At 45.2% G+C, this 26,769-nt stretch overlaps 1 protein-coding gene across 3 annotated transcripts in view; it reads left to right on the forward strand.

Moving 5' to 3' along the window:
* fmn1 (formin 1) overlaps nucleotides 1-26,769 on the forward strand; it is a 449,066-nt gene that overhangs the window by 67,869 nt on the left and 354,428 nt on the right. For 2 of the 3 annotated variants that reach the window (XM_067991365.1, XM_067991366.1), the window contains exon 2: nucleotides 4,270-4,390. In XM_067991365.1, the coding sequence (XP_067847466.1) occupies nucleotides 4,270-4,390 (121 nt within the window). The remainder of the gene's footprint in view (nucleotides 1-4,269; nucleotides 4,391-26,769) is intronic. The other variant, XM_067991364.1, reaches the window with a different exon arrangement.

Below are 26,769 nucleotides of genomic sequence, written 5' to 3' on the forward strand. Positions count from 1 at the left end.
GTTATTAATACAAAAGAGACAGGTGCCCATGCTATTTACAGTGCTATTGGGATGCCCATATTGTTTGCTGTGTTAACAATCTACAAACTGAAAGTATGAGGGCCGATTTTTAAAATAGGAAAATGCGGGAAACAATTTTCACACCGCAAGGTCCAAGGATCAGCAATGAGATAAATGACCAGACTGTTTGGTACACCACTCTGTCTTAGTGGTGTTGGTTGAGGGATGAATGTTGGCCAGGACACCACAAGAGCTCCCCAGATCATCGAACAGTGCCATGGGATGTGTCGCATTCACCTGACAGGGAAGGCAGGGCATCAGTTCAAGGTCTCATCCAAAGGACAGAATATCCAACAATGCAGCACTACCTCAGCTGTCGCTGAGCCAAGGCTGACACATTCTTACTTTTAAAAATTCAATGAGTTCATTTTGAATTCTTTTGAAAAAGCAAAGAAACTGGCAAATTCTCACAGGATAAAGGAATATTCCCTTCTAATTCAACTCCGACAAGCCTATGAATGGATGCTGAGAAATTCTATAAGCTACACGTGCTCAGGATGCACAGATGCATGCTGGGAAATTCTGCCAACTGCACATATTCAGAATGCATGGTTGGTAAATCCCTTCAACTGATTTGGGGAAAATATTTAATCAAAACCTAGGCTTTTGAGACAGGCTCAGGCCCTGAAGAAAAAACTTTAATGAAGGCATTAGAAGGCACAGAAGACAATTCAATGGGCTTATTTAATCATGTTATTGTAAAATATGTAAGTTTTTTTGTTACTTTGTTTAAAACCTTATTTTGGGTATTAGAAATATCAGTTACTGAGGAAAAAATGGGAAACATTTTCTTTTTGAAATGCATTTCGAGCAATTTGTTTGGTTCACCTATTATTGATAAGTTCTCCTGATTGGTCATTCAGGAATGGTTGTTTTCATAAGTCCTTAGTAGTTTCTCACTGGTTACCGTCTCACCATTTTCCTTACTTTTGATCCTGAAATTCCCTACCTCCTCAGTTTTGATTTGCTGCTGCCAGTCAACAAAATGTATTGTGGAAAGAATGATGGCCAAAGTGTGGCATTACAGGAAGCATGTGTAACAAACAGGAAAAATGCACTAGATAGTTGGATTATTTTTTACAAATGTAATAGTTTTTTAATATATTAGTAGGGCCTATGACAACTTTACAGTGTGTTGGATAATTTATTGCTTTCGTCCTTTCTGTTCACAGCACACACAGGGTTAAAGTTAGGTACTGTGAGCTGATTGTTCAAGTTGCAGAGAATGTACATGTGTAATTCAGGAAAGCCATTGCACTTGAACGGAGACCCGTCTAAGAGGTCATTCAAATCATTTGGTACAGATTAATGAATCAAGCTCTTCCAGTTAATTCAAACATCCAATGCGATTGAAATCTTGGGAATCTTCTGAAGTAATGGGTTGGACTGGCATTATAAATATAAAATTCTGACCGGGCTAGACGGACTGGATGCAGGGAGGATGTTTCCCCTGGCTGGGGGGTCCAGAATGAGGGGTCACAGTCTCAGGATATGGGGTAGGACATTTAGGACTGAGATGAGGAGAAATTTCTTCACTCAGAGGGTGGTGAACCTGTGGAATTCTCTACCACAGAAGGCTGTGGAGGCCAAGTCACTGAATATATTTAAGAAGGAGCTGGATAGATTTCTAGACACAAAAGGCATCAAGGAGTATGGGGAGAGAACGGGAATATGGTATTGAGATAGAGGATCAGCCATGATCATATTGAATGGCGGAGCAGGCTCGAAGGGCCAAATGGCCTACTGCTGCTCCTTTTTTCTATGTTTCTATCTTTCTATTAAATCTGTGCTGAAGATCTGAATCAGGGTTGTGAGAGGGACAGGACCATGATGATTTGTAGTCCTTTTGATGAACAACTCTTATGCCAAGAGCATATGATTGTGGTCTTATATTTGGCGACCTGTAGTCAGCTTACCACTCTAAACCCAGTAGAGATAAGGGCTAGTCAGAGACGCTATGGTAATGGATAGCTACCTAAAAAGTAATGGAAACATGTTTTCAGGGTCAATTTAATGTCAGGAATTAACACAGGAGAAGCTCTTTTTTATTGTTTTGATTCCAGGAAAATAGTGAAATCTGTTTTTACTATAAATCTACTGTTTGTGTTCACACTGTTCATCTATCTTTTTTAATGTTCAATAAATTTATCTAGTAATTTATAGGCTGAAGCATTGTCTTTTGGGGTAGAATCATGGAAAGGTTACAGCACGGAAGCAGGTCATTTGGCCCATTGAGTCCATGCTGGGTCTATGCAACAGCAATCCAGCTAGTCCCACTCCCCTGCCCTATCCCGGTAGCCCTGCAAATTTTTTTCCTTTCAAGTATTTATCCAGTTCCCTTTTAAAGGCCATGATTGAATCTGCCTCCACCACTCGCTTCGGCAGTGCATTCCAGATCCTAATCAATCGCTGTCTAAAAAAGTTTTTCCTCATGTCACCTTTGGTTCTTTGGCCAATCACCTTAAATTTGTGTCCTCTGGTTGTTGATCCTTCCGCCAATGGGAATAGTTTCTCTTGATCTACTCTGTCTAGACCCTTCATGATTTTAAATATCTCTATCAAATCTCCTCGCAACCTTCTCTGTTCCAAAGAGAACAGCCCCAGCTTCTCCAGTCTATCCACGTAACTAAAGTAATCTCATCTGTGGAATCATTCTATTAAATCTCATCTGCACCCTCTCTATGGACTTCACATCTTTCCTAAAGTGTGGTGCCCAGAACTGGACACAATACTCCAGCTGTGGCTGAACCAGTGTTTTATAAAGGTTCATCATGCCTTCCTTGCTTTTGTACTCTATGCCTTTATTTATAAAGCTCAGGATCCCGTGTGCTTTTTTAACCACTTTCTCAACCTGCCCTGCCACCTTCAACAATTTGTGTACATATATACCCAGATCTTTCTGTTCCTATACACCTTTTAGAATTGTGCCCTTTAGTTTATATGCCTCTCCTCATTCATCCTACTGAAAAGTATCACACTGCATTTTTCCACGTTAAATTCATCTGCCACATGGCCGCCCATTTCACCAGTCTGTCGATATCCTCTTGAAGTCTATTACTATCCTCCTCACTGTTCACTACACTTCCAAGTTTTGTGTTATCTGCAAATTTTGAAATTGTGCCCTGTACACCCAAGTCCAAGTCATTAATATATATCAAGAAAAGCAGTGGTCCTGGTACCGACCCCTGAGGAACACCACTGTTTACCTCCCTCCAGTCCAAAAAACAACTGTTCACCACTACTCTGTTTTCTGTTACTTATCCAATTCTGTATCCATGCTGCTACTGCCCCTTTTATTCCATGGGCTTCAATCTTGATGACAAGCCTACTATGCGGCACTTTATTAAACGCCTTTTGAAAGTCCATATACACCACCCCTCAACCGCATTGCCTCATCGACCCTCTCTGTTACCTTATCAAAAAACTTTATCAAGTTAGTTAAACACTATTTGCCTTTAACAAATCCATGCTGGCTTGTCCTAATCAATCCACACTTGTCCAAGTGACTGCTAACTCTGTCCCGGATTATCGTTTCTAAAAGTTTCCCCATCACCGAGGCTAAACTGACTGGCCTATAGTTGCTGGGTTTATCCTTACACCCTTTTTTTGAACATTGCCTTCTGTTCGGTAAGTGAAAGAATAGTCATGTGGTATCATGAAATATAGTGACAAGGGTCCTCTGTTTGAACCCTGGGTCTCATTACATTCACCTAGATATTGGGCAGGTAAAGGCACACATGGGTTTTAGGGGGCATGAGGTTCACTTACGAGATTGACCAATAATGCTAAAACTAAGAAACTATATCTAACATAAAACCCCAAAAATGTAATACAGATATAATTGAACTTGTTAATTCTATTTATAAATTGACCTGTTCTGACATCTTGCTCTTGGTGCAAGGAACCCAAAGATACAGGGCAGCTGAAGTATGATGAGTTGTGGTGGTGTAAGTAACTTTGATTCCTCCTCAGTGTATGTCCTATATCAGTAACCTAGTGTAGTAAGGAAATGTGAATATACGACAATATTGGAGGGGATCGAAGTGGGGAAATAGATATCCAACAAAGAGAGCCATTTAGATCTAATCCATAGACATACAAAAAAGGCTGAATCCAATATTAACAGGGCTAAGAGCTATAGTTTACATGCATTCTCAGATAGTTTTATTACACAATTTTTAAAAAATATTTTCCATTTCTTTAATTTAGTCACAGGAGTTATCACCATCAGAATTTGAAGACAGAACTCCTGGACGACTTCAAGCCATATGGCCACCTCCCAAACCAAAAGATGAAGAAGAAAAAGTGGGCCTGAAGTATACAGAAGCAGGTAAGAACCAAAATGGTCACTGATCAGTAAACAGCTCTGTGCTCTATAAAAACAGGCAGATATAAAATGCCATGAAATATTTGTTTTTTAGTCAGTCTTTTTTAAACATTTGCTAAATCTAGCCAATGAGCAATGGTTAAGGCATGACAAGTTTATTACACTATTGGATTGGAATTATTTTTTGTATTAATTTGAATCTTTGTGATATGTCTGCGGACTGCAGCGGTTCAAGAAGACGGCTCACCACCACCTTCTCAAGGGCAATTAGGGCTGGGCAATAAATGCTGGCCTTGTCAGTGACGCCCACATCCCATGAACGAATAAAAAAAAAGAATTTAAGTGCACTTTTTTGTCTAGTACTACCAAGCATAGCCTTAGTGCTATTAGCAGCCTAAAGTTGGATCTGATAAGAACATAAGAAATAGGAGCAGGAGTAGGCCATCCGGCCCCTCGAGCCTGCTCCGCCTTTCAACAAGATCATGGCTGATCTTCTACCTAACGCCATTTTCCTGCACAATCCCCATATCCTTTGATGCCTTTAATATCTAGAAATCTATTGATCTCTGTTTTGAATGTATTCAATGACTGAGCCTCCACAGCCCTCTGGGGTAGAGAATTCCAAAGATTCACCACCCTCTGAGTGAAGAAATTTCTTCTCATCTCAGTCCTAAATGGCCTACCTCTTATTCTGAGACTGTGACCCCTGGTTCTAGACTCCCCAGCCAGGGGAAACATCCTCCCTGCATCTACCCTGTTGAGCCCTGTAAGAATTTTGTATGTTTCAATGAGATCACCACTCATTGTTCTAAACTCTAGAGAATACAGAATACTCAATCTCTCCTCATATGACAATCCCACCATCCCAGGAATCAGTCTGGTGAACCTTCGTTGCACTCCCTCTATGGCAAGCATATCCTTTCTTAGATAAGGAGACCAAGATTGTACACAATACTCCAGGTGCGGTCTCATCAAGGCCCTATATAATTGCAATAAGACATCTTTACTCCTGTACTCAAATCCTCTTGGAATAAAGGCCAACATACCATTTGCCTTCCTAATTGCTTGCTGCACCTGCATGTTAGCTTTCAGTGACTCATGTACAAGGACACCCATGTCCCTTTGAACATCAACATTTCCCAATCTCTCATCATTCGAAAAATACTCTGCATTTCTGTTTTTCCTACCAAAGTGGATAACTCCACATTTTTCCACATTATATTCCATCTGCCATGTTCTTGCCCACTCACTTAGCATGTCTATATCCCCTTGAAGCCTCTTTGCATCCTCCTCACAACTCACATTCCCACCTATTTTTGTGTCATTAGCAAACTTGGAAATATTACATTTGGTCCCCGCATCCAAAACATTGATATAGATTGTGAATAGCTGGGGCCCAAGCACCGATCTCTGTGCTGTGGTATCCCACTAGTCATAGTCTGCCAACCTGAAAAAGATCCGTTTATTCCTACTCCCTGTTTTCTGTCTGTTAACCAATTCTCAATCCATGCCAGTATATTACCCCCAATTCCATGTGCTCTAATTTTGTTCACCAACCTCCGATGTGGGACCTTGTTGAAAGCCTTCTGAAAATCCAAATACACCACATCCACTGGCTTCCCCTCATCTATTCTACTAGTTACATTCTCAAAGAACTCCAATAGGTTTGTCAAACATGATTTCCCTTTCATAAACCCATGTTGACTCTGCCAAATCCTATTATTATTTTCGAAGTGTCCTGTTATCACATCCTTTATAATAAATTCTAGCATTTTCCCTGCTATTGATGTCAGGCTAACAGGTCAGTATTTCCCTGTTTCCTCTCTCCCTCCTTTCTTAAATAGTGAGGTTACATTTGCTACCCTCCAATCTGCAGGAACCATTCCACAATCTATAGAATTTTGGAAGATGACAACCAATGCATCCACTATCTCTATAGCCACCTCTTTCAAAACTCTGGGATTTAGATCATCAGGTCCTTGGGATTTATTGACTTTCAGTCCCATTAATTTCTCTGGTACTATTTTTTTTACTAATATTAAAGATGTAATAAGCAGATTGAACTTTGGCGACCAGAAACATTCAGCACATCTAGAACAATCGCTTAGATTATAAGTTACCAGTTTTATCACATAACAGGCTATCCTAGCAATTAAATTCCAATTTTTTTCTACCTTTTTGATTCATGTACCATTAACCACTCAGGACATAGAGATAATTAAATACTCAGTAGAATTACATTGATTAAAATGATGGCTGATAAATTTTTCATGGTATTAAACGTCAAAAAATATGGCAGCTTCTTGGTTATCTGGCATTGACATGCAGGATAAAGAGATTGGTATTGCACATGAGCTGGCCATTAATAAAATGAAAGCATTTCCTGTTCATGAAATTGGAGGGTTATGTTATATGGAGCTTTGATTATCATATGCTTTCCATCAATTGCTCCTTGTACCTGATGGAATCCTGTCAGTCTGTAAAACTGGATAGTTCTCCCTCTTTTTGTTCTGCTTCCATTGGGAAGGATGTGAATTGCATAGCTGTCCTGAAGAGAACATCAGTGACCTTCTTGATGCAGTGGTGAGCAGCTGCCTGACTAAAGTAACAAAGATCACCTGCTGCTGCCTGGAAGGATACAGATGCAAAAACAAATTCAAGTCAGTGGAAGTGAGCTGCAGGTCTTCAGCCAGAAGTTGATATATTTTCTCAATAACCTCTGGAGGGAAGTATAGCCTTCTGAGGCACTGTCGGTCAGAATCGTCTAAGTAAGACCTTCTTGTTCTGTAGGCCCTGGAAGTATACTGGTGTATCTCACATCAGGGGCATGACAGGAGTTGGCGTGGATGAGGGAGCTGTCTCTCAGGGCAAATCTCGATTCATTGTATGAATCTTGCACAGCCATCACAGGATCAGGCAGCCATCACAGCATCAGATATGTCACCAGCAATTGCCGTTCTCTCCCACTCGCCTAGAGCAACTTTTAGGAATTCGGCATGAACACCATCCATGCCTGTTCATTTTTTGTTGGCTAGTCGATACATTGTAGTGTACATTTCCTCATATCGAATTTGTGTTTAAATCCCTCCATAGATTGCCCCTCCCTATCTCTGTAATCTCCTCCAGTCCTATCATTCCTTTTGAACTCTCTGTTCCTCTGGCTCCAGCCTATTGTGCATGGCCTCCTCTCTTCTCTCCACCATTGGTGGCCATGTTTGCAGCCGCTTTGGCTCCATGCTCTGGAATTCTCTCCCTAAACACCTCAGTTCCCCCACCTTCATCTCCTCCTTTAAGACCCACCTTAAAAAAAAAATCACTTTGGCTAAGCTTTTGGCACCCGTTCTAATCTTTCCGTCTTTGGTTCAGTGTTCATTTTTCCATTCATTTCTTTGAAGTGCCTTGGGACATTTTTCTACATTAAAGGCACTATATCCATGCAAGTTGTTGTTTGTGAAGAATACTGCCCAAGTTTATTTCTCTTTTTGACCCTTTGTTTTCTTTTCCTGGATGAGATTACAGTTTAATCAGTTGAAGGATAAAGCTTCATAGCCATGTTCTGTCATGTGTTACTGTTAAGGTTGTTGTAAAATGCATTAATCAATGAATGGTGATCTTATCACAGATTTATGCAAATCTACTCTAGTTAATAATGTACTCTGGTGAACTTCTAAGCACCTGTTACTCACATAGATTAAGTTTAGAAAAAAGATGTTTTGTTTCTGTCAATTAGAACAATCCATTCCAGTCCCGTGAACTTTAAAGGCAAGTAGCATTTGAAACTCAAATGTTTGCCTTAGGAAAAGAATAATTTTACACGTTCGCATGCTGAATGAGCAAAACTTATGAATGTTGTACTGATTAAGCTGTAGATAATGCTAATTTATTGCTGAATGAAAAGAAGCTTTTTGTTATGTAGGCTCACTTGGTGTAACATACACCAGACAAAATGTCAGATACAGTACTGTCAACTATATAGCTACAAAGCATAGCTACAGGTAATCTGATATGGACTGATAGAACAAAGCTAATGTTAGAATACAGTCACCAGAAATTTTAATGCTTAGCATTCTTTGGGATATATTTGAGAGGAGAAAGTCTCATGATGAAAAGAATTGTCTGTGAAGCATGAAACAAAAGAACAGAAGTTCCTTTTTAGGAATTTGAATTTATATTTTTGCTCTTATGGATACTGTTCACAGACCATTCAGTACCTGACTTAAAATGTAGAGAAACTGCTCCTAGGCCTCGGCGTATATTTCTGTATAATCAGCCAATATAAGAATAGAACCGGACGGACCACTCAGCATTGGTCCACTAGGCACTGGACACGACAAAGGCAAACCAAGCCCAGTCGATCATGCAAAGTCCTCCTCACTAACAAATGGGGACTTGTGCCAAAATTGGGAGGGCTGTCCGACAGACGAGTCAAGCAACAGCCTGACATAGCCATACTTACAGAATCATACCTTTCAGCCAATGTCCCAGACTCCTCTATCACCATCCCTGGGTATGTCCTGTCCCACCGGCAGGACAGACCCACCAGAGGTGGTGGTACAGTGATATACAGTCAGGAGGGATTGGCCCTAGGAATCCTCAACATTGACTCCGGACCGCATGAAATCTCATGACATTAGGTCAAACATGGGCAAGGAAACCTCCTGCTGATTACCACCTACTGCCCTCCGTCAGCTGATGAATCAGTCCTCCACTATGTTGAGCACCACTCGGAGGAAGCACTGAGAGTAGCAAGGGCACAAAATGTACTCTGGTTGAGGGACTTGAATGTCCATCACCAAGAATGGCTAGGTGGCACCACTACAGACTGAGCTGGCTGAGTGCTGAAGGACATAGCTGCTAGACTGGGCCTACGGCAGGTGGTGAGCGAACCAACACAAGGGGAAAAACCTACTTGACCTCGTCCTCACCAATCTACCTATCACAGATGCATCTGTCCATGACAGTGTTGGTAGGAGTGACCACCGCACAGACCTTATGGAGACGGAGTCCTGTCTTCACACTGAGGACACCATCCAACGTGTTGTGTGGCACGACCAACGTGCTAAATGGGATAAATTCAGAACAGATCTAGCAGCTCAAAACTGAGCATCCATGAGGCGCTGTGGGCCATCAGCAGCAGCAGAATTGTATTCCAGCACAATCTGCAACCTCATGGCCTGGCATATTCCTCACTCTACCATTACCAACAAGCCAGGAGATCAACCCTGGTTCAGTGAGGAGTGTAGAAGAGCATGCCAGGAGCAGCACCAGGCGTACCTAAAAATGAGGTGCAAACCTGGTGAAGCTATAACACAGGACCACATGCATGCTAAGAAGCAACATGCTATAGTCAGAGCTAAACAATTCCACAACCAATGGATCAGATCAAAGCTCTGCAGTCCTGCCACATCCAGTCGTAAATGGTGGTGGACAATTAAACAACTAACGGGAGGAGGAGGCTCTGTAAACTTCCCCATCCTCAATGACGGTGGAGTCCAGCACATGAGTGCAAAAGATAAGGCTGAAGTGTTTGCAACCATCTTCAGCCAGAAGTGCCGAGTGGATGATCCATTTCGGCCTCCTCCCCATATCTTCACCATTACAGAAGCCAGTCTTCAGCCAATTCAATTCACTCCACGTGATATCAAGAAACGGCTGAGTGCACTGGATACAGCAAAGGCTATGGGCCCCGACAACATCCCAGCTGTAGTGCTGAAGGCTTGTGCTCCAGAACTAGCTGCGCCTCGAGCCAAGCTATTCCAGCACACCTACAACACTGGCATCTACCCGACAATGTGGAAAATTGCCCAGGTATGTCCTGTCCACAAAAAGCAGGACAAATCCAATCCGGCCAATTACTGCCCCATCAGTCTACTCTTGATCATCAGCAAAGTGATGGAAGGCGTCGTCGATAGTGCTATCAAGCGGCACTTACTCGCCAATAACCTTCTCACCGATGCTCAGTTTGGGTTCTGCCAGGATCACTCAGCTCCTGACCTCATTCCAGCTTTGTTCCAAACATGGATGAAAGAGCTGAATTCCAGAGGTGAGGTGAGAGTGATTGCCCTTGACATCAAGGCAGCGTTTGACCAAGTGTTGCACCTAGGAGCCCTAGTAAAATTGAAGTCAATGGGAGTCAGGGGGAAAACTGTCCAGTGGCTGGAGTCATACCTAGCACAAAGGAAGATGGTAGTGGTTGTTGGAGGCCAATCATCTCAGCCCCAGGGCATTGCTGCAGGAGTTCCTCAGGGCAGTGTCCTAGGCCCAACCATCTTCAGCTGCTTCATCAATGACCTTCCCTCCATCATAAGGTCAGACATGGGGATGTTCGCTGATGATTGCACAGTGTTCAGTTCCATTCGCAATCCGTCAGATAATGAAGCAGTCCGAGCCCGCATGCAGCAAGACCTGGACAACATCCAAGCTTGGGCTGATAAGTGGCAAGTAACATTCGTGCCAGACAAGTGCCAGGCAATGACCATCTCCAACAAGAGAGAGTCTAACCACCTCCCCTTGACAATCAGTGTCATTACCATCGCCGAATCCCCCACCATCAACATCCTGGGGGTCACCATTGACCAGAAACTTAACCACATAAATACTGTGGCTACGAGAGCAGGTCAGAGGCTGGGTATTCTGCGGCGAGTGACTCACCTCCTGACTCCCCAAAGCCTTTCCACCCATCTACAAGGCACAAGTCAGGAGTGTGATGGAATACTCTCCACTTGCCTGGATGAGTGCAGTTCCAACAACACTCAAGAAGCTCGACACCATCCAGGACAAAGCAGCCCGCTTGATTGGCACCCCATCCAACACCTTAAACATTCACTCCCTTCACCACCAGTGCACCGTGGCTGCAGTGTGTACCATCTACAGGATGCACTGCTGCAACTCACTAAGGCTTCTTCAACAGTATCTCCCAAACCTCTACCACCCAGAAGCACAAGGGCAGCAGGCACATGGGAACAACACCACCTGCGCATTCCCCTCCAAATTGTGAGAGCTGTCCCACAGACTAGTCAAGCAACAGCCTGACATAGCCGTACTCACAGAATCATACCTTTCAGCCAACGTCCTAGACTCTTCCATCTCCATCCCTGGGTATGTCTTGTCCCACCGGCAGGACAGACCGACAAGAGGTAGCGGTACAGTGATATTCAGTCAGGAGGGAGTGGCCCTGGGAATCCTCAACTTTGACTCTGGACCCCATGAAATCTCATGGCATCAGGTCAAACATGGGCAAGGAAACCTCCTGCTGATTACCACCTATCGCCCTCCCTCAGCTGATGAATCAGTCTTCCTCCATGTTGAACACCACTTGGAGGAAGCACTGGGGGTAGCAAGGGCACAGAATGTATTCTGGGTGCAGTACTTCAATGTCCATCACCAAGAGTGGCTCGGTAGCACAACTACTGACCGAGCTGGCTGAGTCCTGAAGGACAGAGCTGCCTGACTGGGCCTGCGGCAGGTGGTGAGCGAATCAACACGAGGGAAAAACTTACTTGACCTCGTCCTCACCAATCTACCTGTCGCAAATGCATCTGTCTATGACAGTATTGGTAGGAGTGACAGCTGCACAGTCCTCGTGGAAACGAAGTCCCATCCTCGAACTGAGGACACCATCCAACGTGTTGTGTGGCACTACCACCGTACTAAATGGGATAGATTCAGAACGGATCTCGCAGCTCAAAACTGGGCAACCATGAGGCGCTGTGGGCCATCAGCAGCAGCAGAATTTTATTCCAGCACAATCTGTAACCTCATGGCCCGGCATATTCCTCACTCTACCATTACCAACAAGCCAGGGGATCAACCCTGGTTCAATGAGGAGTGTAGAAGAGCATGCCAGAAGCGGCACAGGCGTACCGAAAAATGAGGTGCCAACCTGGTGAAGCTACAACACAGGACTACATGGATGCTAAACAGCAGAAGCAACATGCTATAGACAGAGCTAAGCGATTCCACAACCAACGGATTAGAACAAAGCTCTGCAGTCCTGCCACATCCAGTCGTGAATGGTGGTGGACAATTAAACAACTAACAGGAGGAGGAGGCTCTGCAAACATTCCCATCCTCAATGATGGCGGAGTCCAGCACGTGAATGCAAATGACGAGGCTGAAGTGTTTGTAACCATCTTCAGCCAGATATCCCCACCATCACAGAAGCCAGTCTTCAGCCAATTCGATTCACTCCACGTGATATCAAGAAACGGCTGAGTGCATTGGATACAGCAAAGGCATGGGCCCCGACAACATCCCAGCTGTAGTGCTGAAGACTTGTGCTCTAGAACTAGCTGCGCCTCTAGCCAAGCTGTTCCAGTACAGCGACAACACTGGCATCTACCCGACAATGTGGAAAATTGCCCAGGTATGTCCTGTCCACAAAAAGCAGGACAAATCCAATCAAGCCAATTACCGCCCCATCAGTCTACTCTCGATCATTAGCAAAGTGATGGAAGGTATCGTCGACAATGCTATCAAGCGGCACTTACTCGCCAATAACCTTCTCACCGATGCTCAGTTTGGGTTCTGCCAGGATCACTCATTCCAGCCTTGTTCCAAACATGGATGAAAGAGCTGAATTCCAGAGGTGAGGTGAGAGTGACTGCCCTTGACTTCAAGGCAGCATTTGACCAAGTGTGGCACCAAGGAGCCCTAGTAAAATTGAAGTCAATGGGAATCAGGGGGAAAACTCTCCAGTGGCTGGAGTCATACCTAGCACAAAGGAAGATGGTAGTGGTTGTAGGAGGCCAATCATCTCAGCCCCAGGACATTGCTGCAGGAGTTCCTCAGGGCAGTGTCCTCGGCCCAACCATCTTCAGCTGCTTCATCAATGACCTTCCCTCCATCATAAGGTCAGAAATGGGGATGGTCGCTGATGATTGCACAGTGTTCAGTTCCAAGCCCGCATGCAGCAAGACCTGGACAACATCCAGGCTTGGGCTGATAAGTGGCAAGTAACATTCACGCCAGACAAGTGCCAGGCAATGACCATCACCAACAAGAGGGAGTCTAACCACCTCCCCTTGACATTCAACGGCATTACCATTGCCGAATCCCTCACCATCAACATCCTGGGGGTCACCATTGACTAGAAACTTAACTGGACCAGCCATATAAATATTGTGGCTACAAGAGCAGGTCAGAGGCTGGGTATTCTGCGGCGAGTGACTCACCTTCTGACTCCCCAAAGCCTTTCCACCATCTACAAGGCACAAGTCAGGAGTGTGATGGAATACTCTCCACTTGCCTGGATGAGTGCAGCTCCAACAACACTCAAGAAGCTCAACACCATCCAGGACAAAGCAGCCCGCTTGATTGGCACCCCATCCACCCTCCTAAACATTCACTCCCTTCACCACCGGCGCACAGTGGCTGCAGTGTGTACCATCCACAGGATGCACTGCAGTAACTCGCCAAGGCTTCTTCGACAGCACCTCCCAAACCCGCGACCTCTACCACCCAGAAGGACAAGAGCAGCAGGTACATGAGGACAACACCACCTGCACGTTCCCCTCCAAGTCACATACCATCCCGACTTGGAAATATATCACCGCTCCTTCATCGTCGCTGGGTCAAAATCCTGGAACTCCCTTCCTAATAGCACTGTGGGAGAACCTTTACCACACGGACTGCAGCGGTTCAAGAAGGCAGCTCACCACCACCTTCTCAAGGGCAATTAGGGATGGGCAATAAATGCCGGCCTTGCCAGCGACGCCCACATCCCATGAATGAATAAAAAAAAAAGTCACTCACCATCCTGACTTGGAAATATATCGCCGTTCCTTCATCATTGCTGGATCAAAATCTTGGAACTCCGTACTTAACAGCATCGTGGGAGAACCTTCACCACACAGACTGCAGCGGCAATTAGGGATGGGCAATAAATGCTGGCCTTGCCAGTGACGCCCACATCCCATGAATGAATAATAATTTTAAAAATAAGTTGTATGACAGTATTCTTAGTGGATTTATGCATATATTTCCCCTTTCCTCCTTGTTGTGGTGAAGCATGACATCTTATGGTGTCATTCTCAGGTGCATTTATACTATAACTGTAGTGTTGGTGTGAATTGGTTACACTTCAGAGTGATATTATAATGTTAAAGCAGCCTAAGTCTGGAATCTGACCTGACATTGGAGAAAAGTGGAGTGAGATTCTCTGGAAGAGGGAATCTCCCTCCGCCTTGGAATCAGATTGGATCTATGCTACACATATTTAGCACCAGGAAACAGCTTTGCACCAATGCTAAACTTGTAATGTAAATGCATCCCTGACATCCCAGCAGAGATAGATGCATATGATTCGTTTACAAAGATAACATGTATGAACATACAAAAATGTTGGACAGGAAAAGACCAGCTGGTTCATTGAGCCTGCCCATGCAGTCATGATGCCTTAAGTATCATGATTCACAAACCCCCCTCCCCACCCACCAGCAGCCAGATAATCTCATGGGAGAGGCAAAAATCCAGATTAAAAACCCAAAGCCAATTTAGGGGCGAAAAATCCGGAAAATTCCTCTCCGACCCCCTTAGGCGATCAAAACTAGTCCCTGATTTATATTAGTTCGTATTCCACCTATCATTTATGTGCTTGATCTATGCGCCAGCCAAGAACTGCTCTGTTTTGAAGGTATGCAGCGATCAGCGTTCACCGCACAAGTCGGCAACTTGTTCCATTGGTCTATTATCCTCTGGGAAAAGAAGTGCTCCTGAAATCTAGCCTAGTTCTGCCTTTGTGTAACTTATATACATGACCCCCTGGTCTTCCTTAAGTTATCGAATTGAAATAATCTGTCAATATGAACACAGCAATTATTTTAAACACCTCTATCAGATCACCCATCTCAGATCTACACAGCTTTTTAGGCCTAACTGGGAAACGAGATGTTTTAAGCTGGGTATCACTCTTGTAAGCCTCATCTGAACCTTTTCCAAAGCCTCTGTATTACCCCCACGTGAGGGCACTTAAAATTGGATAAAATGGTCATGATTTTAGCTTGGAGCTGGGAACCTAGCGTGTCCACAGATATTCACGTGGGGAACCCTGAAGCCAAATTAATGTGTCGCAATCTGCCGTCGCAACTCAACTGAAGGTAAGTGTGCTTCTGGGTTTCACGTCGCCAGGCAGCCAGATTGACAGGCTGGCTACCTGTTGGAAGTGAAAGGAGCCGTGAATCGGAGGGAGGGAGCGAAGAGCGAGATCGTGGCACTTGGAAGGAATTGGAGGGGTGGGGGGACGTGGACAACAGCGGGTAGGCCTTGGAGAAGAGGTGGGGGGGAGGGCCAGCATCGAGGGGGGTGGGGAGATGGTCAGCCAATCGCAGGGGTCTGATCATGCCAGGTGAGCTTGTGGGGCCTGGATGAAGTACTCCTGCTCCTCCAGGCCCACAAGCAGTGCAATAAAGGCACTCGCCTCATGGATCTGGCTCTTCCTACCTGCTTTCACCTGATGTGAATCAGAAGCGATGGGAAACCCAAACAGGTAAGGCTAAATTTGTTTTATATTTGTAATACACAAAAAATTAAGTGTCTCCGCTATTGCATTGCCCCTTAAAGCATCGGCTCGCCAGCTTTAAATGGGGATGGACTTCTGAGTTTCTGATGTGTGCGCGTATATCCAAACGTGCCTGAGTTAAACCCGGAAGTGGGCACTTTGGAGCCGGGAAGTGGTCCCACTCCAAAAGCCAACCATTTTTGCTGCCCACCTACCCCTAACCCACCCGTTCTTGGGAGTTAAAATTATCCCCTATGTTCCAAGTGATACCTAAGCAAAGTCTTATATAAGGACAAAATGTTGCGTTTTGTTTTATATTGAATTGTCCTTGCAATGCAACCTAGTACCCTATTTGCTTTGGCTATTGCTTCACAGCATTGGCCATGAACCTTAAGAGAACTGTGTACTATAATAACAAATTTTCTTTTTCACCAGATTTCAATTCAGTACTCTGTAGGGTGTAAGTATAATTTGTGTTGGTCCTGCCCACGTGCATAACACTACATTTATCTAAGTTAAGTACTATTTACCAAACACTGTTGCATTCCTCCATAGTATCAAGATCCGCTTTTTAAAAAATTTATTAGTTCATGGGATGTGGGCGTCGCTGGCGAGGCCAGCATATATTGCCCATCCCTAATTACCCTTGAGAAGGTGGTGGTGAGCCGCCTTCTTGAACCGCTGCAGTCCGTATGGTGACGGTTCTCCCACAGTGCTGTTAGGAAGGGAGTTCCAGGATTTTGCAGTAGTTTATTCTCATTCACAATCCTAATACTCACACGGATCTTCGTATCACCCACAAACTTGCAGAACCATTCCCCAACACCTACATCCAGGTCATTCATGAAGATAGTAAATAAAAATGGCTCTAAAACTGATCCCTGTGGGATACCATTGGTAACCGGCCTCCAATCAGATCCACAACCAGTAATAACAGTTTTTGCCTATGGGAATGCAGGCGATTCTTAATCCACTGTAGCAAATTCTCACCAATTCCACAAGATTCTATCTTGTAGAGTAATCTATTGCGCAATACCTTATCCAATGCTTTTTGAAAATCCAAGTGGACAATTTGTACCAGGCTACCCTCGTCAACCATTCTAGTAACTTCTTCAAAATTTCAATCAAAGTAGTGCACACTGAATTGTAAAGGAGCAAAAGTAGGCTTTACCAAGTTTTATAAAACAATAGATAAAATAATAAATGGAGATATTTTTCATGCCAATTTTTTATGTCAATAACAAACATTTTAATGGAGTGCCAAACAGGGCAACCCTTCTCACATTCACCTCATGCAGCAGCAACTCCATTTCTCCAACAATCAAACACTTTGCCATTCCATAGATTCCATTTCCGGCCTCCATACTTTTGCTTCCTTCTCTTGATTTTTGCCAGCTCCTTTCCCCAATTACCTTTGGAAAGGCTGAAATTATTTTTGGCCTTGCATACATACAGCCATTTACCAGTGATCTTTTTAACTGTGGCCTATAATCCTTTGAGGGCTGATGACATACATGGTCTCCTGCTCTCTGCTTTTTTATTTGGCCCAATCCAGACCAAGAGTTTGTCATGTACAGGTAATTAGGGCTGATCTCAGAAAATCTGGCAGGGTTGACTCTGCATGGTTTGGGTGATCATAAAGCTTAATCCGCCCCAGTCCCACCAGTTCTGTGCTGGACCAGGACCAGGAAGACTCACCTAGTGTTCCAGCTAGGAAATGGCTGCTGACTGCATGTTGCAAGATGATGTTTTAGCTGCCTGTTGGGGACAATTTTTAGTCTCTTTACTCTGTGTAACAGGGAATAGAAAAACAGCTCTAATACTAAAGTTCTGATAGGCTGAAAATCAAAAATGAAGTGAAATGCATAAGAAAAGAAAAAAGTTACGATTAGAAAATTAACAGATGGGTTAAGAGATTTGGTATTTATTGATCAATGGAATAAAACAAAGCTGAAGAAAACCAAACAAAATGAAAATAGCTAAATAATAACAACTGAGTTTTTATACAGTTTCAAGTGTTGTACTGTGGGACACAGTAAAAATTAAGTCATTATCTAACAAAAATATAAATGAAATTAATGAATTGTGCATTGAGTTGAGTTCCTACTTAGATTATAAAACCATAGGATCATAGACATTTCATATCGATCTATTATACCTGTGTCCATGCTAGATTCCCACTGGACTATGTAGTCCAATCTGATTTTCTTATTCTTCACCTATACTCTTCTTCAAAGCTTATCTAATTCCTCAAATATTGTGATTAAATTGGCTCCATACCCATTTATGGTAATGCATTCCATATCCTAATAAACCTTTGAATGAAAAGAATCTTTTAAGCTTCCCCTTTGTGCTTTTTGTGCTAATCCTGAGTTCATGCCCCCTTGCTACCAATTCACTATCTTTCACTACCTTCACTCTCAAATCCTTTCATAATTTTCAACACTTTTATTAGATTCCCTTAAACCTCTATGCTCCATGAATTTTTCATGTTTCCTCATAACTATATTCCCCTTGATACATCTCAGTGAATCAACGGTACATATTTGATAGAGGGGCGTAATAATCACCATCCTCCAGTCCTTTGGTCTAATTCCTGCTTCCAACAAACTTTCATCACTAGCCTCCCTAGGTACACTTTTTCCTCAGTATTTTGCACTGGCAATTTGAGTGAACCACCCATTGTATTCGCCTGTCTGTCTCAAAAGATAGAAATCACCACTCTGTCCAACTATTGCTAATTGTTGAATTTATTTACAATAAACATGATTAAATGAAGCTAGTAATAAGAAGAGATTGTATCAGGCTACAGTGTTAAATTTGCTTCAGAACGTGTTTCTTACACAATAATCTGCAAGACATGTGGTGTTATGATTATATTTGAGCTGAGATTTACATAAACATAAAGGCTATATTTTCCTCGGCAATCTTGCCCAAAATTGGATAATGGTGGGTAATGATGGAAAATTCAGGTGGTGAGGCCTTTTGCCACCTGACTTGCACTTCCCTCTCCCTCATCTCACTAGGCCGCCACTGGCTGCTCTTTCTCCATCCACCGCATTTAAATGGTGGTGGGCCCAGGGCCTGGGTCCCTGGCAGATTTCCCTCCCCTCCATTCATGTTAATAACACTTCCCGGGACTTCCATGGAGAAGGTGGTGCAGGCCTGTGAAGCACCTGCAATGGCCCTGAGTTCTCCCCATGGAAATGATCTCCTTCCCCTCCATTCTGGCCCCCATTGCTGAGGCCTACAAGGCAGCTGACGTGCCATTCTTTGGAATGCTTCTGCCTCTTTTACTCCCAGCCACCTCTCCTGGTGCTGGAGCTGTGGTTCCATGCAGCACCACCAAGGTTTTGCATCTGCACAATGGCAGGCTCCATTTTTGATGACAGGAATCCCGCCTGGAGTTTGCAAGCAAACTAGATGAACCTTGACCGAGGAATCTGGTATTGGATGAGCGGGTCGAAACCTGTCAGAACACCAATGCTGCGAGGACAAACCCGGCCATATAGTAACTTATAGAAAATCATTTTACTACAGGCAATCTAATAGTTTTTTCAGTTAGTTAATCTAGAGAAGTGAAAATGAAACACTTGAGAAAAAATATAATACACTAAATTAAGAAGAAAAGTGATATGATCCTAAGTCAGTGATGACTAGAGGATTTTGCAAGATTCCTCAGGGCTTCACAGCACAACCTTCTGTCTTTACATTCCATCACCTGGACTTTTTACCCTACTTAACACACATGACTACACTATGGCCTGGAATTTCCTGCATATTTGCACCCAGATTCACATGCAATCTGGGCGCAAATCAAATGACGTGGAATTTTACTTACGCACGTAAGTACAATACACACAAACCTCCTCGATCTTTTACAATCGTCGATTGATCCCTCCACCCCAACACATCTATGCCTATAATAATGGCCCCGCCCCCAGTTACAGAGCCTCCTATGCAGACTTCCTGCAATTGTGCTTGCTCAGAGGTGTAGGGTGTTTTGGAATTGTCCTCACCCTATTGATCAGTGCAGATACCTGGTGCCCGGTCTAGCCAAGGAGCACTTATACCTCACGGATCGGGGGTTCAGGAAAACGGGACTTATGCTATCGCACCCTGTGATGGATCACGTAGCAGAATAGCACAGAGAACACACAAACTCAGTGTTTGAATTGAATTGGAATGTTGGTTTTAGTATACCATCAACACGAAGAAAATAACGATAAAAACGGTCCTACACAGTACATTGAGTTACACACACCCACTACAGTACTTTATCCCGCTAAACTAAGAGGTTGGTGGAGACCCTGGAGACACCTATCACACACACACACACACACACACACACACACACACACGTATGGTCAACGCTCACCAATCCTTTGCACTTGCAGGTCTGGCTGACCGGTTCTCTCACGTAGGGATCGTTAGTTTCGCTGGAAGCTTCTCTCCTCCCTGGGGAGCTCGGGTGAAAAAAAAAGCGAGCAGGAATTAAGAGGAAGAGAAAGCGAGAGAAAGAGAAAGAGAGAGAGCTGGAAAAAAAGATAAGAGCTAAGAAGCAAGAGAACAAAACAAGAGAGAGAGGGGTTTCGAGCTTCCACTTATATACCCCTCTCTTACAATAGTTTTTGTCGTTAAATGAGGCACTTGCATGTCTGTTTAAACGGTTCTTACAAAGTCCTTAAGAGTCCTTGATGGCTTTTGATGGTCTCTCATCATGTTGCAGTTGCTTCTCTCGATGGGCCATTGTTCTACGAATTCATTCCGATTGTCGAGCACTTGCCACATATGGCTGCCTTTTCATCCCACATCCTAGGTGTCGATTGGTTTTGTATCAGAACCGAGGCATGGCTCCGCCATGTCTGGAGCAGTTGCCTCTCTCAATGGCCTACTGCCTCTCGAATTAGTGCTGATCGTTGACCACCTGCTGTAGGTTTTGCATTAAAACAGAGACATGTCTGAAGCAGTAATTCTCCCACATTCCACTGTGTTGTTGATTCGTCTGGTGACCTCTCACCTATCCTTCCATCTTAGGATTTTGGTCAATGGCCAAAGTTTTACATACTCAGGGAAAAGGTGGAATTCCCAGAATTCTTAGAGGCTCTCTTCAAATTACGATCAAATTTTTAGGTGCAGCAGTAATTTTTCTGGTGTTTCATTGTGATTTTTTAAAGCGTTTTTAAAAAATTTATCCTCATTGAGATCTGCACTATATTTTCTGTTTCTTTGAATGCATTTTACGGCATGAGTATAAGTCATGTTAAATGAGTTGAAGCTTTAATTTTCATATATAGAGAAGGAACATGTGGAGTTTGGTGCTTTCCTTGGGCTCTGATTTCCGCCCATTTTACGTTTTGGCGTATTCTACTGAGATTCGCAGGAAATTTAAATGTAATAACATCGGCAGAATAGGCGTGGGAATGGACGCATTTTCAGGTCTAATTTCTGGCCTGTGCCCATGGAGAATATTTCAGGCCAATATATATTGTACTGAAAAACAAGTGACTTTGTTTCATTAGTAATGTCTAAAAATAGGCAAAAGGAATTCTAAATATAGCATCTTGAGTGTAATCTGTAAAAGAATTTGACTAAATGTACTTAAAATGCAATGAACCTCTAAGCTAGCAATGTTTAATTCTCCGGAGTTTTGATGTTATGTGTTCAATCACAGCTCTTTCAGAAGAGCTCATTGCATTTTAATTAAAATTGATTGAATCAGGCTCAGTGAGATTGTGTATTTTAACAACGTCCAGGAATGACAATTGGTAACTGATCAAACTGGAAACCAGGGAAGACCGAAGTGAATTGATCACTTGCCATACCATTGATGGATTGGACACAAGGGCCCCGATATTACCAGGGAGGTGGGATGTCAGCGGGGTGGGGTGGGGGGGCGACTGGGCGGGTGGGTAACCCACCCAGTGAAATCCGTCTGTTCCCCACGCGATCGCGGGTAAATTGAAGGCACTTACCGTGGCTTCTGGGTTTCCCGTCGTCAACCTGCGCAGCGGGCGGACTGCGCACCCGCATCACAGGCTGTCAGTTGCAGGAGCCCTGTTTAAAGGGGCAGTCCTCCAATGCTGCTCCTGCAGCAAACAACCAAAAATACAGCATGGTGCAGACCAGGGGAAAGGCTGCTCCCAGATTTACTGATGCCTCACTCCAGGTCCTACTGGTTGGGGTGAGAAGGAGGAGGGATATTTTCTACCCAGCAGACGGGAGGAAGTGGCCTGTCTCTGACACCAAGAAGGCCTGGCTCGAGGTGGCAGAGGAGGTCACCAGCAGCAGCAACGTCTCCCGCACATGGATCCAGTGCAGGAAGTGCTTCAATGTCCTAACTAGGTCAGCCAAGGTGAGTACACTTACTCATTCTCCTACGCCCCGTCTTCCATATCACTGCCCCCATCCCACAACCCCTTCTGCACTGCCAAGACTACTCTATCACATCACTCCTCACGCCCACTCAAATCTCATCCTCAACTTATCTGCACTTACTCACCTCCCCAGTATTCATCCCACCACTACCACTCAACCCAATCCTCATACAATGTCATGGCTCTGTCTCATACTCACCCTCTGATGCATCTCTTTCATGGTCAGCCTCACCCAAACCAATGCATTCAGCGGTTGGCCATGTCACCATCCCTCACTCACGCCTCTACTTTCTCCTCTTATAGGAGAAGAGAGCCCAGAATGCACTGGAAAGGGGGAAGACCAGAGGGGGGCCGCAACATCTGGTCGTCCTCACGGACGCGGAGCAGGAGGCTCTTGAACTGAGCCGCAGCCTCGAGTGCCTGTCCGGCGGGGACGCCGAGACTGCCACCCGACAAACGGCTGGTAACAGAACTCACAATAGCAAATGATGTTAACATGCCTTGCTATCTTCAGCATCTCAACATCTGTCATCATGCTTAATATTGCCTTCCGTTCTCTTACAGGGCCTTCAGCGACCGCCGTGACGGCGGAGGGCGATTCCTCAGAGGACCTGCCGGCCTCTGAGGGGGCACCGTCACATCTGAGCAAGCCATCCACCAGCGCAGATACATGCACCTCGGTGGGTCCCCGTCCTCAATTAGTTGGGGTCGCACATGGTCACCACTCACATGTGAGCACGAGCAGACACTGATGGCAGGGGCAGCTGTGGAGAGACCGCGTTGGTGGGAGCACTCGTCTCCAGGCTCTGCTCAGCTGGACACAGATGCTGAACCCTGGGGCCATCCTTTAAAAGGAGAATGATCGAGGGGCAGCAGCACATTTGCAAGCTGCTGGAACAGGTGCCACGCGCAGTCCCCACAATTGTGCAGAGGATGGAGGAGTCCAACTCCTGCATGAATGGAATGATGGCACAGGTACTGGAGGGAATCTCTGAGATACTGTCACAGGGACGTGAGGGCATCTCTGAGACAGTGTCGCGGGTAGGTGCGGGAATGTCTGCGATGGAGGGAAGGCTAGCCTCCATCGAGCTTCAAGCACGGTTCACCAATGAATCCACTGAGGCCCTGACAACGGCCCTTCGGACTCAGGGTGAGCAACCCTCTGCCACCTTATACAGGCAGGCAGATACACTAGCACTGGCCTTACAAGGCTTCACATGTGGCCTCCAAACTGTCCTCCACACAGGGTGGTAGGTGTGATGTGGGCCTGGCCCAGGAGACGGATGATGGCGAAAGGGGACATGGATGTGGGGGCGCCACTCAAAGCTCTCCCACGTCTCACCCGTTGCCCCCCTCTCCACCAGTACCCGCAATGCTGCTTCCTCTCCAGGTGGTCGAGTCTGCCCCTGCACAGGTGCAGGTGGAGCAGTCTTTGGAGGGGCCCTCATGGGCACCGAAACCCAGAGGGCATCAGCCCAAAGCATCTAATCGGTCAGGGCATGAACAAGAGCAACCTGTCACTACCTCTGCTGCAGCCACAGGGGAAGCACCACGTAGCATAAGGCAAAGGTTTTGTGAGCACAAAGGAGATGCACAAGGGTGTTTGACGGTTTGTCATGTTTTCTATTTATATTTGATTTTTGTTAATGGCACATTAAATATTATTATTGTCAGCACTACTGCCATGTCTTGGCCATTCTTGACTGGCTTGTGTAATAAGTCCCTTTAATGAGGTTCACCATGAACACCCACACTTGATGCCACCCATTGGGTCACCCTACAGTGGGTGTATGTGTAGTTGCACGACTTTTGTGCAGTTGCCTGTGGCGCAGCACTGTGTTGTGGAGCTCCACGTGGCGGAGGTGGACGGTGTGCCTGGCGAGGCTGGTGATGTTGCTCATCCTCGGATGAAGTGATGAATGCAGCTACGGCGCCCCCCACCTCCCATCCTGATGGTGTGAGTTTGAGGGGGTTCGCAAAGTAGGTAAATGTGTTTGCACAGCAGAGTTTTGGGTATAAATTAAGAATTTTGAGTGGAAAGACAAAGGTGTTGAAGCCAAAACTTTGTCTGAAGTGACAGAGTGCCCTGCTGCAATAAATGAGGTTTTCCCCCAACTATCAAATAATCCTTTGCATCTCCCACTGGCTGCTGGCTGAAACACGTCTGCTCCAACAGGGAGTGTTTCCCACAGCACAGGAAACACACTGAGGATCCTTCAAAATTGCATCCCTGCCAAAATCCCCAGTCAATGAGGTCTGTCAAGTACCTCAAGTATCTAAATAACAAACTAAAGCAGCATCCCGCCGGCGTTAATTGCCGCTGGGAGTCCCGCATGCGGGAGCTGCGCGCCCAACCGTTCGCGTCATTGGGGAATCCGGAAGTCAGCGGGCTGGAGCCGGGCTCCAAACTCGCTCCGGGATTCCGTCATTTTAGGAGCCCCCCCGCCCCCAACGCACCCGCTCAGCCATCTAAAAATCGGCTCCAAGTATTCTATAGTGCTTACTGACAAATATAGGAAGGGAGTGTTGGATTTACATTGACACAAACTGTAGTATATCTAAAGCGTGAAGTCATCCAAATTGAATGTGGATGAGTGTGAGACTGTGGATGAATGTTTCCGATTTACACTGGGTGCAGTACAATTGTAATCTAAGATTGCTAAAATTCATTTTGTTGGTGGCTATAGGACAATATAACGCTGGGCGGGTGGGTAGTGCTGTGAGTTAGAAACTCACCTGCTGCTCCAGAAATGAAGCCCGGGCTATGTTAACTTCCAGGCTGCATTTAAATCCCACCAGTTCTGTGCAGGACATCAGTGGGAAGCGTTAGAAAATTGTGTGGCCCTGAGGCCAGCTGTCCACACCAGGTGTATGGCGGGATTGGCTGCCAGGGCTGTCTCGTAGGGTCTAATGAGCAGGAATTGGAGTGAATCTGTGGCTGGGGAGGCCTAAGCTATCCTTGTGGAGCCTTGCTCCTCTTGGACCATCAAGGATAGTAAAAAGACTTGTTTCTTTAGTTAACTTCTGGCCCAGATTCTCTTCCCCGCTGTCTCCACCTGTCAGGAATGCCATCATGGCTTCCCACTCAGGTTGTCAAGTTAAAATTGACATGCACATGTGAAAAAGGGCCCTACCGGCTTTGGATGGATGCCCTCGTCACCTGCTCAGTAGAGCAGGTTAAACTCGGGAATAATCAGCTCTCTGCAGTTCCAGGGCGGGTAAGTAACCTGAGCGATTTTAATTGCCCACCCATAAGTTTTCTGTCAGGCAGGTAGGGTTAAAATCGGCCCCAGTGCGTTGAGAAATTTTGGTGAGCGTTAAATAAAAATTAACAACAACATGCATTTATATAGCGCCTTTAACATAGTAAAATGTCCTAAGGCGTTTCACAGGAGTGATTATCAAATTAAATTTGACACTGCGCCACATAAGGAGATATCAGGACAGGTAACCAAAAGCTTGGTCAAAGAGGTAGGTTGTAAGGAGCACCTAAGAGGAGGAGAGAGAGGTAGAGAGATGAAGAGGTTTAAGGAGGGAATTCCAGAGCTTCGGGCCTATGGAGTTGAAGGCACCATTGGTGGAGCGATTAAAATCGGAGATGCGCAAGAAGCAAGAATTGGAGGAGCGCAGAGATCTCGGAGGGTTGTAGAGCTGGAGAAGGATACAGTCTTAGGAAGGAGTGAGGGATTTGAAAACAAGGATGAGAATTTTAAAATTGAGGCGTTCCCAGACTGGGAGCCAATGTAGGTCAGCGAGCACAGGGGTGATGGGTAAACGGGACTTGGTGCGAGTTAGGATACGGGCAGCAGAGTTTTGGATGAGCTCGAGTTTATGGAAGGTGGAAGACGGGAGGCCGGCCAGGAGAGCAATGGAATAGTCAAGTCTGGAGGTAACAAAGGCATGGATGAGGGTTTCAGCAGCACATGAACTGAGGCAGGGGCGGAGACGGGCAACTTTACGGAGATGGAAATAGGCAGTCTTGGTGATGGAGCAGATATCGGGTCAGATCTCATCTCAGGGTCAAATAGGATGCCGAGTTTACGAACGGTCTGGTTCAGCCTCTGACAGTGGCCAGGGAGAGGGATGGAGTCGGTGGCTAGGGAACAGATTTTGTGGCGGGGACCAGAGACAAAGGCTTCGGTCTGCCCAATATTTAGTTGGGGAAATTTTTGCTCATCTAATCGGACAAGCAGTGTGACATCAGAGGCAGTGGAGGGGTCGAAGGAGGTGGTGGAGAGGTAGAGCTGGGTGTCATCAGTGAACATGTGGAACCTGACGTGTTGTGTTTTCAGATAATGTTGCCGAAGGGCAACATGTAGATGAGAAATCGGGGGAGGCGTGGACGCCAAGGATAGATCCTTGGGGTACTCCAGAGGTAACAATGCTGGAGCGGGAAGAGAAGCCACTGCAGGCGATTCTCTGGCTACGACTGGATAGATAAGAATGGAACCAAGCGAGCACAATTGGAATCAGGGGGAAAACTCTCCAGTGGCTGGAGTCATACCTAG

This window comes from Heptranchias perlo, chromosome 10, assembly GCF_035084215.1.
Source record: "Heptranchias perlo isolate sHepPer1 chromosome 10, sHepPer1.hap1, whole genome shotgun sequence".
Taxonomy (NCBI): domain Eukaryota; kingdom Metazoa; phylum Chordata; class Chondrichthyes; order Hexanchiformes; family Hexanchidae; genus Heptranchias; species Heptranchias perlo.